Genomic DNA, 12,683 nt, shown 5'->3' with positions numbered 1-12,683 from the left:
AGAAAAAGACTACAGAAAGTTATCACAAGGATGGGATTTATACCAGGAATGCAAGGATGGTTTAATATTAGGAAAACCATCCACAAAATGACCATATCAATAACCAAACCAACAGAAATCACATGATTATCTCAATAGATGCAGAAAAAGCTTTTGACAAACTACAACTCATTCCTATTGAAAACATTAGAAAGTATAGGAATAGAAGAACCATTCCTCAAAATAATACACAGTATATATTTAAAACCATCAGCAAGTATCATCTGAAATGGAGACAAGTTAGAAGCCTTTCCAATAAGATCAGGAGTGAAGCAAGGGATGTCCATTGTCACCTATTATTTAATATTGTACTAGAAACATTAGTGGTAGCAATTAGAGAAGTTGAAGGGATTAAAGTAGGCAACGAGGAAACTAAATTATCACTCTTTGCAGTTGAAATTACAGTATACTTAAAGAACCCTAGGGAAAAAAGCCATATACTACACTGATCATCACTGGTATTAACTGATTATTGATAATATTGTGCTATTGACACAATCTTTATTCAGAACTGACAGTTGATTTTTTTAAGCACCCCTTCTGGATCCATGTTTGTTTTTTCAGCAGAAGACATCTAAGATTTATAGATGCAGATTCCATTGTGGTTCTACCAACTGCTTCTGATGCTCATTACTTCAGGACATTATTCTTTATTCTGCCTGTCTTATAGAATATCATAGGGATAATGGCAAACATGCCCTAATTACTTATGGACATTCATTCAACAGATTATTGCCTACTCCTCTGTTACTTCAAAACCCTGAGTGCCTGCCTAAGACCTGTCTAGGTGATATAAGCACTTTATGATAATAGAGTGAGACTTCCTTGGTCTACTAATTCAACTCTCATTTAACAGATGAAGAAATGAATGCCCTAAAAGATTAAGTTTGTGACTCCGAGGACAAAGATTATGGTTGTCATATTTTAGCTTTCTTACTATATATCACAGTGCATTACACAAAGTTAGTGCTAAATTTGTGGAATAGGTAAAATTAAAATCCCATTTACCAGAAGAGATGGGGGATAGTAAGAGGTACTAGACATGATTTCACTGGTATGGGGAATTCTCAGATACATTGAGAGGTTAAATGATTTGCCTAGGATTGGTGTATATCAAAGGTCTAAATCTCTGACCAGTATGCCACACAGCTTCTTATCTTTCCTTATCTCTTATCTTACATTTTTAAAAAAGGGTAGTGTAGCCTTATCAAGGAAAGGTCTAAAAAGAGGTTTAGGAGATCTCAATTGTAGTCCAAATTCTCTAACTAGCTTTGTCATTCTGGGTGCACCAGTTTCCTCATCTGCAGAATGAGAGGGATGACCCCTTAGAGTAACTTCCACTTGTAGAATTCTGTGATTTCTATGAACATGTCCATTGCTCATGTTCAGGTCTTAGAAACAATTATTGTGCTAAAGAATCCACTCTCCCCTTAGTATTAGTTGGTCTGTACTAATTTATCAGTTCTACTGATAAGAATAAATTTCTACTCCCCCACAAAACCCATGGAAGTTAATGAAGGAAGCAGCAGAATGTGGCACTCTCTAGCTAATAAGTATGAGCAAGGACGCCACCTCATAGATTCCTAGGGTTTAAAATTGATGTCAGTTTTAAGTATGATTAATTCAATCTCTGTATTTCATATTCCTACTATAAATCTAGTGTTGGGCATGTACTAGTAATGTAATACTTGTTGATTAATCCATAGCCTCATTGATCTTGCAGGGATTTCCCAGGGTATCTAGTCCAACCCCCTTGTTTTACAAATCAGGAAATTAAGACCCAGGAAGGTTAGCTGTCATATAAGTGTTTACCATCAGATGCAGGATTTGGACTCCGATCCTTTAACAGCACTAATGTTCAATTATACCATATTGCTTGCCCAGTTAGACCCCTTCTCCATCTCCCAGAAATGAATTTTTGAAGCCTGAAATTTAACCACTTGCTTCTTGTCAATACTTCCTTAAAACATTGTAGTGAATCTTTGGATTTGATCCTACCCCTTATCTTTGGTTTACTCAAACTCATTGATCTACTCACCTGATTCCCAGTATTGGCTTGTACTTTGTCCTGGCCTCCATTTGCACTGAAAACTTCCCACTGCTCTTCCCTTCCTACTAACCAAGGTAAGACTTCAGGTAGCACTCCAGGCCTAATCTACCCAAACATTCTAACTTCACCATGCTTTGCCCAAGAGCAAGCTGAGGTAGTATAGTTAATAACCTAATCAGATGTTGACATTCACTCAGTATTGTTATTGCTTTTGTTGAGGCAGTCAACACCAAATCATCTTTGGCAAAAGGACAGGTAAATTAGCAATTTGTAGGCAAAAGTGAAGCAGGTAATTAACTTCCTGGATGACTTTGAAGTTTAAATGTATGTGCAATCATATGCCATCAGACCAGGTCAATTTTATTAGGTTCTTCCAGCAACCTGGTACTATTTAATATACAATTTTATTAATGTACTCATGCTTCTGGCATACAGAAAAAATCTAGTAAGAGGCTTTGATTTTATGCCATCTCTTAAAACTTACAACTTCCCTCTAACTTTTAGTATTCAGATTTATTATATTCACCATAATTCCATTTAAAAGCTGAAAAGTTTAAAGGGAAGCAATCTTCCTTAATGTTTATCTTTTGAAAATTTTAGTCTAATATTAGCTTGAGAAAACTGGCTTGTTTTCCTATTAAAAATAGAACAATTAAAATACATTAGCACTTTTCAAATCAAAAAGGTCAAAACCACTGTCTGAATTTGCAGATGGAAAAAAAAATCTGATCACGCACTGAGTATAATAGCAGTCAGTGTCAAAGCCAGAAATAGAAATTAAAACAATTTATGCTTCTTTCCTGATTTTGAACAGAGCTCAGTGCTGGTGGCCTGTTAAAAATATGCTACAAGAAAAAAAATTGATTGACTCACGTATCCAATTATAGAAGTTACTTGCTAGCATAAAATTAGCTTTTTTAAGTTTTAGACAACTATCCTATGTTCCACTTTTAAAATTGACTTTTTCTAATATGAAGTAATTTCAAGAAAAAGGATTTTTTAAAAATTCTGTAGCCAGCAATCATATCACTCCTATACAACCATTAGGTACAGAATAGGTAACTTGAAATCTCAATTTTAAGGCAAGCACAAGACCAAAAAGGTATCTGAACATTAGTCTGAGGATAAATGACAGGTGATTAGATATAACTGGGTGAAGCCTTAGTGATGACGGATCTCTTCTGCAAGGACAGAGGTGGCTATTCGCCAACCTATAACATAAGAGGTCTGTCACCTTTCTGGAAGTCTCTTGTGGGCAGAGGAATAAAAATAGCTAACATTTTATACTGTCTGGTACTGTGCCAAGTGCTTCAAATATCTCATTTGATTCTTATAACTTTGGAAGAAAAGTACTATTACCCCTGCCTTTTTTATAAGGCAATGGAAACAGGTTTAGTGAAGAGTCCAGGGCCAGAGAGAATAAGTATCTAAAGTTGTGTTTAAATTCAGGCCTTCTGGCATCTATCCATTCAGCCACCTAGCTGATAAAGGGCTAAAAAAGCAATTTCTGTGAACTCAATGTCAGTTTTGAAAGTCCAAAAAAAATGACCATTATCTTCACATATAAGGACTACATTTCATTTGACTTATGGTCTCCAGTGGGAAAGCCAGGATTAGGAAGAATTCTAATTCCCTGTATAAAACTATTTCTATACATATTCCCTCAAACATTAGACATCTCTGCCCAGACAAGATTGTTTTTGTAAAAGGGATTGCAGCTTAATTAGGTGACTTTTCAGGTCCCTTACAAATGTTATGAATTCCACTAGGCCTGATATACTAAACATTAAAATATAAGTTTCATTGGTGTTCTGGATCTATGCCAATTAAATTTCTTTAGTTCTAAGAGGTTCAATCATTGATTCACACTAAGCACACCTCCATTTCAGTGCTACTCAGTACATCTTTGCAACACACTTTCCATCGAATCATCTTCCAACCATACAAAGAACCTTAAAATTTCTCTTCAATCTGTTCCTTATTTCAGGGGTCTTTGTTTTTTGCATAATAGACGCTTTTGGTAGTAGGTAAACTTTAATGTTTTAAGGTAAACTTTTAAACTTTAAACTTTTTATGTTTTTTTTTTTAACCCTTACCTTCCGTCTTGGAGTCAATAGTGTATTGGCTCCAAGGCAGAAGAGTGGTAAGGGCTAGGCAATGGGGGTCAAGTGACTTGCCCAGGGTCACACAGCTGGGAAGTGGCTGAGGCCAGATTTGAACCTAGGACCTCCCATCTCTAGGCCTGGCTCTCAATCCACTGAGCTACCCAGCTGTCCCCCTAAAATGGTTTTTAAAGGCAGAAGGAAACCAATTATATGTCAAGATTGAATTTTTCTTATCAAAGTTGACCACCCCCCAACCACATCTTAAAATGTAGTACTGTAGTTTTACTATCACTTTTCCCCTTTGCTTTGAGGGCTTAGCTACCTTTCAAAAAAAAATTTACTATAAAACTGACCATGCCTCTGTATCTCATAATTTTAATAGTTATTCTGGGGCAGCTAGGTAGTTGAGTGGATACATTCAAGGACAAGGTCTTGGGTTCAAATTAAGAGCAGACATTTCCTAGCTGTGTGACCCTGGGCAAGTGACAACTCCTGATTACCCAGTCCTTACTGCTCAGAATTGATTCTAAGCCAGAAGGTAAGGGTTAAAAAAAAGTTCCTTTCCATGTGCACTTTTCAAAAAACCTTTAACAGACTATCTTCTCATACTCTTCCTTTAGAAAGTTGCCAAGATCACACATCATTTACTATTGGATTTAAATCAGAGATATTACAAGTATGAAACTTTAAACACTTTGGGGGAGAATGTTGATTGTCAAATATCACCAAAGATCATTAAGTCTTTTATACAAACTTTATTTTTGTTTAATTACAATTAAGTAGAACTTTGATATTTCCATTCTCTTTCCCAAAAGGTGAATTTTGGGAGAGTGCATCAGGAATTTCTAAGATATACAAGAACAGCTTGACTAGCAACAGGTATCAATTGGTCTTGAGAAAATATGGGGGGGAAATCATTTAATTATGACAAAAAGCAGAACTTAATGTAAGTTAGTCCTAAACATATAAACTCTATAATATTTCCATGAACCAAATGGAAATTTAGCTAGTTTAGAATACTGGAGAATGTATAGTACAGTGGTACCATGACACACAAGTTTAATTCATTCCATGGCCAAGCTTGTAACTCAATTTGGTCTTTTGTCAAACTGAATTTCCCCATTTAAATTAAGGGAAATGCAATTAATCCGGTCCGCTCCCCCCAAAAATAACACACACACACATTTTTGTTTTATATACTTTTAAATATGAAAATGTACTTCATAAATAACAAATAAATAGATTTATAAATAATAAGAATATAAAGAAATAAACTTGCTTATGAAATGTTATTTACCTTCAAGGTCAGGCGAAGATGCTGGCAGAGGCTTTCATTTCGTGCTATCTCCTAACATAACTTACTCTAGACACATAATGCTACATTTAAATGCAAAATTGGTCTTATTACTTATGATATGTAACTTTATTGCTAAACTTAATTGCTATTTTTTTACTTTACTTATCATTTTCTTCTTTGATTTTTGGATGTTTTGCCACACTTTCCTCAATTTTACTTAGAGGCCGTTTCAACAAAAACCTTTCCATGGAAATTTTTTTCTTCCTTCCTTTCAGAACATTTCGATAATGTGTGAAACAAGTGTCATTACATAGCTCTAATGCACGACTGGCTGCAACTTTTTCTGGGTGTGTCTTTTCAATAAACTGTTTAATTTTTTCCCAAATCCTCAACATTTCCTTAATCTCACTAGTGCTGATTACCTCATCCACCTCAGGCTCCTCCCCACTAATTTCCTGCAAAACCTCTGAATGCTGCTGCTGCTGCAACTCCTTCAATTCCTCAGTGGTCAGTTCCTCACTGTGCTTGATCTTATAGTCACCACTCACATTTGCACAAAGCCCAAGGGCTAGCCTATTCTTTGTAGGTTTGTGGGCTGGCATGTTCTTCTCTTCTGTGGTTATATATGTCCTCCTTGGCATCTTTTTCCAGAATAGCCCTGCCTCATCACAATTAAAAACTTGCTGGGGGATGTATGCTTCATCTTCTACCAATTTTGCAAAGGTTTCAATGAAAGCCTTTGCTGATTTCTTATCTGTGCTTGCTGCCTCACTGTGCCCATGCCTGAGGACAGAGTGAATGCCTGACCTTTTTTTGAAGTTATCAAACCATCCCCGACTGGCTTTGAATGACTCTTGTGATGCCTCATCCACTGATGTGCCTGGTGTCCGCTCCACCAAACCACCATAAATCTCTCGTGCCTTCTCACAGATAATGCTTTCAGTTACAGTATCTCCTGCGAGCTGCTTCTCCATCAACCAGACTAACAATAGCCTCTCCATCTCTTCATGGGCAGAGGTCCGCAGCTTTGAAATAATCTTAATACCCTTGGCTGGCATTATAACCTTTAACAACTCCTTTTGCTTTAAAATTGTACATATTGTTGATGTACTACGATCATATTCCTTTGCCAAGTCAGAAACACGCATACCTCGCTCATGTTTTTCGATGATTTCTTGCTTTAATTTCATGGACATCATCCTTCTCTTCTTCTCAGAACTGCCCTTGGCACTCATTTTCTTAGGACCCATGGTTAAAATTTAAGAAATTTGCCCAAAAAACTGATAATAAAGACAAAAATAAAGAAAGCAAAAGCAATTCAATACAGATGCTTGCACGGCCAGATAAACACTGAAAATACAGTTTCATGTAATTTACGAACCCGAATGAATGTTCAGCAGGCTATCTAGTGAAGAGGGGTAGAATCTTGTGATTCAAATATCTGCTTGTGACTTAAAACAAAAAACCCCAATCGTGACTGCTCGTATCTCAAATTGCTTATGGCTCAAGGTGCTCATGTATCAAGATACCACTGTACTAAATAAAAAGCCCCTTGCTGAATAAGTCTTCACATGTGAAAATGAAGAAAAACATCTCACCAGATCACTGTGTTGTTTTATAAGACACTAGAGTCAATGCCAATTTTTCCTAAGGTTTAGTGAGTGAATGGACACTACTTTGTATAAAACAGTAAAGAGTTAGGGATAGATTACCATACTCAATCCTCGAATGATCACAGTACAGTATTTCAATACTCTAATTATTCTGATGATTTCCTTTTACCTAACAAAGACTGGCCCAGTGCCTTGGACACACTTAAGCACTTTAAAACTGAATCATTTACTCACATTTCAAATTACACAATATCTAGTTATCACAAGATTTGGACTCGCTTGCTGTTGCCTTTGGCATTAAGATAATATCTAAAGTCAACCATTCCATGCCAAGATAAATTTAAATTAGTAAACATGTAATCTCAAATTTTCATTATTACATTTAATAGGCTTGACATAAAAACACAATTTCAAGTGAAGGCACCATGAATATAATTCATGAATAGGACTAGTCATATCTGCAAATTGTGCAAGCATGAAAAAAGGTCAATACTGAGTATTCACTATACACAATATAGTAGACATTATGGGAAATCAGATCAGCCCCAGCTCTTAGAATGGGCTATGGTCTAATAGAACACATGCACAGACATGCATACAGCTGAAGTTGTAGATTTGTTTGTAAAGGCTATTAAATACTATGGATAAATTGTGATTGGATCAAAAAAGGGAATAGTTTATTAAAGATGCATAAAGACATGAGTGACACAAGTCTGACAGAAACAAGTGACAGAGACAGCACTGTTAAGATCAATAAGTAGGTCTGTTTGTATTAAGCAATAGCCGAGGAACATTTCCTTTTACCTGATCTTTACCAAAGAAAATAAAGTTGTAATGGAAAAATGCAGGTCATAGAAGGGATACAAAGGGACTATCAAAGTACAGGTGCCTTAGGGCCTAAATGAAAGCATTAGGAAATAACTAAGTAACTAGATTAATAGGAAAAAGAGATGAGAAGTCTAAGGAGGCCATGAGGTTAGAGTGGCAGAAGAATAGACAGAAAAGAACTTGATTTTTAGTTTCAAAACAATAACAAAAAACAATCTGTTTTAAGTATGAAACATCAACATTTTTGCAACTTAAGCATTATTATATTACATCTGTCAGGAAGATGGATCTAGCAATGACATACCCTAAATATGCAGATATTGAGAATTAACTAATGACAATTTTAAACAGCAGTTTCTAGGAAATCCAGCTATTACTTTTATATTCTTTACACAACCTTGCTGGCCAAAACAAGAAAACTGTATTGTTTGGAATGTAGGCTTTGTCTTTACCTTTTATAGATTTAGTTTAAAATCATGGTTTCCTCAGAAACCTCAGTTACTTGTTGCTGTCTTCCAGTTTACAAATTGTGAACTTTAATCCCCAGTGTACCAAGTATAATACTACAACACTCCCTAAGTAATCTGATTATCTATTAGTGAAGCTCAAGGGAGGCCACTGACTAATGCCATTAGTGTAATGAGTCTCATGAATCACTAGCATTTCAGTATAAGCCTTTACCTAAAACTTAAGATACAAATTTCTTATTTCCTGTTTCATGCACAGCATAACATGTTTGATTGTTAAGTCCTTTGGGCTTATTCCAACATGATTTTAGAAAACTAATATTGAGATTGAATATTCTTCCTGCCCATTCCCTTGCCAAACTTGTCAGTAGCTATAAAACTGCTATTCAGTTTCTAAGATTTATTGTAATTTTGAGGATCAGTTTTTCTGCTTCACTGATACCAAGAATGGTGAATTCATTCAACCAAAATTTTCAAGTGTAGAGAAATTAGTGAATTTGTTAAGTCTTGGACCTCAAGAACCTTACAATCTACTAATCTTAGCTATGCAAAGTATATGGCATTCTTTACTAACCAATTAACCACTCTATTACTTTATTAAAGTTGTCTTGAAGTCATTATGGCTTCATCAACATTTACAGCAGCATTGTCATTTCCCTTTTTATTAGCTCTGAAGATTTTAGGACTTTTCTAGATTTAGTTTAAAATCATGCTTTCCTCAGAAACCTCAGTTACTTGTTGCTGTCTTCCAGTTTACAAATTGTGAACTTTAATCCCTAGTGTACCAATAACATCCACAATAAGTTGTGGTAGTTAATTGTCAATGCTGCATTCACCTTTCCACTAAAATTTCATTTTCTTGTTGAATGGTAGCAGATTTTGGATTAAATTAACTTAGAGAAACTTTCCAGAAGCTAAACCTCACATTCCTATACCAAGGGACAAGACTAGGACAAGGCATGAATTTCAAACTAAAATCACAACCATGCTTTTGTCAAAGCCCTTTCTACATCCTTTTCCCAACAGCCTTTTCATGGTGTTCTATTCTTGAGGGTTTACTTGAATTACTGTCCTGTTATAAGGTAAGCTCCAACTCCAATACCAACAGAATCATTTTCTGTAGACATATACAATCTACTCATCCTACTCTTTTGTTTTAAAGATTACATGATACAGTACAAGTCCTGGCTCACCCTTAAACTACTAGCTACTCACCTTTCAGATGTATGAATTAGACCTTAGCAATAAAGCAAAAATCACCCCATGCATTTAAAAAGGGAGGGGATCTAGTTCTTTAACTGATTAACTGCAGTGGGTGCTACCTCCATTATATCATCACTGCTTTTACCTTTCATTTATACTTTCTTCACATTTTATACCAAGAAAACTTAGTGAAAATGATTGAAGACGGTCACCTTATTTTAAGTTGCTTCTATAGCAATGAAATTTAATAGAATAAGGAAGAATCACTGAAAGATCAATCATGAAAACTCCTTTCAAAGGAGATTGGTTCCACTCTATTTTAGCTCGACCTCACCAGTATCATCTACTGAAACTGTTCGAGGCACAATCTTACCAGAAACTTTCCTCATATTCAAATTCTCTTTCAAAATAAGTCTAACTGTCTCTTTATCTAAAGACAATTTTTCAGCCATCATTCTCACAGTCAATTGACTATTTGAACGAACCAAATCTCGAACCTTTTCAACATTTTCATTGGTCCTGTGAGTGATTGGGCGCCCACTCCGGGCATCATCATGGACATCATCCCTACCTTCCTTAAACCTTTTGTGCCAATCAAAAACTCTTGCTCTTGACATTACTTCATCTCCATAAATTTCTTTTAACATTTCAAGTGTCTCACTGGCAGATTTGTTTAGCTTTACACAAAGTTTGATATGAATTCTTTGTTCTAAGTAACGGTCACTCATTTTTACACCAACAGGAAGCATGCTTTTCTATACTCTACAAGTAAGAATGCTAATACAGGGACCTTGAAATCATTTTTTTTCCTGCAAAGTGAAGCATATTCCACTAGGATCACTTCTCTGTTCCACAAGTCAAACAATAAAAACTAGTCTTATTTAATGGTCACACCTTGTGAATTATACAGCAGTGGATTAAAGGTTTTTGGAGGTGTTTCAGAATCACGTCATCCCAGCTTGTATTTTTCCTACCTACAAAAAAAAAAAAGAAACGAGTATTCAGTAATGTTGATGCTGAGGTAAGAAGTTGTGCAATATTCTATTTTTAAGCGCATTTTCTTTTGCTTAATTTCCATAAAAGTAGAAGCAACTTCTTGTTGGTGCATTGTCAATTACAAAATATGTCTACATTTGATTAGATTTGTCCTCACCTACTGAAAATGTTTCATATAACTGGAATACTTTTCAGAAATAGCCTAAAGCTTCTAAATAACTAAAACTTTGTATAACTTTCATCTTAATTTGGGCTTTAGAGTAAGAAAGCATTCCAAGAATTTGGAAGGTATGTAAAATTAAGAAACCCTCAAGTCCACCAATGTTCAACTGTAACTCCAGACAGGATCCAAAAAAGAGTTTTAAATCTCTGATTTGGGTTTAATGGAGAATTATTATACCCTTCATTCTGGGTTAGCCTCTTAAAGCACTGCAGCTTTAACAGGCTACATAAAAGGGCTCTATTATTTACTACTCCCTCACTCTTTATTTAATTTCCTAATTTTCAATGGGAAATAAGCCAACTCTAGCCATTCTGATTTGGGGGAGGGGTGGCATATTTTAGGTTTATACACAAAATTCCTGAAAACAGTTTTAGTACATACAAGAGGAAGTTAAATCAAAACCAAGATGGGTCTGTTTTAAAACCCATTTGCCATACTAAGGGCAAAAAAACAAACAGCTTATTTTGAGAGTACAGCAAATGTATCCCTGTAGGAAATATATACATATAATAGCAACATGAGTTTAATAGTATGTAGGGAGACAAATCTTACTCTACCTGATATTTTACAAAATAATACATTAACTTTCAATTTTCAAAAGGCTTCCTCAGCCTCAGGAGCTCTCAGTGCCTGCCTTTTCCTATAGGAAAGGGGTTTTAACAGTTCACATCTTCTAAGCAGCAACAATGTAGCCAGGGTGGCTCTTCCACGAAACACCTAGAAAGACAAATTCCAGAGTTACATGTTAAAGCAGAACAAAGTAAGGCAGGGGAGGCGGGAGGCTGAACCCTTGGGGGGCCTCGAGGTGTAACTAAATAGCTGGGAATGTCTCTCACGACAGGATCCGGAACAGAGGGTAGTTTATCTGCCCCGGGTTTTAGAGAGATGACTGCTTTACCCCTCTGTTCTGGCCACGTGAAGCACAATTAGCTCAAGGTGGGCAAAGCTCGAGGGGATGCGGCGAGTCGGAGCACCGCGGAGAGAGAAGCGGCGCAAGAAGCGGCCCTTGTTCAATGGGGAGGCCTGACCCCGACCTGAAAGTCCGTGCCTCTCTTCCTCCATCCACCCCCTTCACTGGTCCCAGTGGGAGAGCGACCAACCCGAGAGGCGTGCCCAGGGCATCCAGTCCACCCTCCGGCTACTTAAAATCAGGCTTTGGCCTGGACATGGGTCGAGGGTCTGGGGACGGGATTCTGGGGTACTCACGGTGAGGAGTGAAAAATGGGAGGGACCGAAACAGTTGTGGGTACTTTTCTCCCAAAGAGAACAAATACCTCTGCAGTGGGGGCTCGGCCTGACTCTCGACCGCCCGCGTGCCTGCCCGCCCGCCAGCCCTACGGTTCTGTCACTGCCCTTCTCCGACCCCAGCAGGGTCTGAGGAGGGTCAGGACTGAAGGGGCTGCGGCCCAGGCTGCGTGGGGTGAGGAATGGGCGGCGGGGAGGGTGTGGGGGAAGAGAACCAAAGACTGGTAGCTACCTTGGGCCCAGGAGGACGCGTCCATCTTCCACCTTCACAGCCGAGAAGAAAAGAGAAAGGTGAGTCAAGGGGCCGGGTTTAAGAAAGGCCCAGGAGTCTGGTCCGCGCGTGCCCGCGGAAGAGTGGGTCCACCAATCAAAGGGAAAGTGACGTGCCTGGGAGGCGGGAGAGGAGGGCCCGGTTACTTACTATTGGCTAAAAGGGAAGGCGAGCATGTGACCTTCATTCTGTTTCTTCCTTCTTACCCACCCCTCCTTCCTGTCCTTCATCCTCTCCTCCCCACCCCCTCCTCCCCACATGCAGGACCTGTTGAGAAAAATGGTCTTTTTCGGTGCTATGTGTCCTTACTACCAAACTCCTCCTTAAACATCCCTTTCCTCCCTAA

The 12,683-nt window shown here is 37.6% G+C and overlaps 2 protein-coding genes and 2 non-coding genes across 4 annotated transcripts; all 4 read right to left on the bottom strand.

The window, feature by feature from the left end:
• Positions 1-4,929: 4,929 nt before the first annotated feature.
• Positions 4,930-12,445, bottom strand: LOC103092701 (tigger transposable element-derived protein 1-like). The gene is made up of 4 exons (XM_007496460.3): positions 12,299-12,445; positions 11,379-11,538; positions 10,497-10,576; positions 4,930-6,771 (listed from the first exon to the last, which is right to left on the bottom strand). Exon 4 carries the CDS (start codon positions 6,739-6,741, stop codon positions 5,650-5,652), a length of 1,092 nt encoding a protein of 363 aa, XP_007496522.2. The 5' UTR covers positions 6,742-6,771; positions 10,497-10,576; positions 11,379-11,538; positions 12,299-12,445; the 3' UTR covers positions 4,930-5,649.
• Positions 7,760-10,490, bottom strand: LOC130453500 (protein GVQW3-like). The gene has a single exon (XM_056802613.1). The coding sequence runs from the start codon at positions 10,349-10,351 to the stop codon at positions 9,917-9,919; it is 435 nt and encodes a 144-aa protein (XP_056658591.1). The 5' UTR covers positions 10,352-10,490; the 3' UTR covers positions 7,760-9,916.
• On the bottom strand, positions 10,926-11,046 carry LOC130455287 (small nucleolar RNA SNORA26). The gene has a single exon (XR_008913206.1). It is a non-coding gene; the product is annotated as a small nucleolar RNA SNORA26 (small nucleolar RNA).
• On the bottom strand, positions 11,645-11,765 carry LOC130455288 (small nucleolar RNA SNORA26). The gene has a single exon (XR_008913207.1). It is a non-coding gene; the product is annotated as a small nucleolar RNA SNORA26 (small nucleolar RNA).
• Positions 12,446-12,683: the final 238 nt, after the last annotated feature.

This window comes from Monodelphis domestica, chromosome 6 (genome assembly GCF_027887165.1).
Source record: "Monodelphis domestica isolate mMonDom1 chromosome 6, mMonDom1.pri, whole genome shotgun sequence".
NCBI lineage: Eukaryota > Metazoa > Chordata > Mammalia > Didelphimorphia > Didelphidae > Monodelphis > Monodelphis domestica.
Note: the sequence above shows the minus strand (reverse complement) of the source record. Positions and strands in the feature narration are given on the sequence as shown.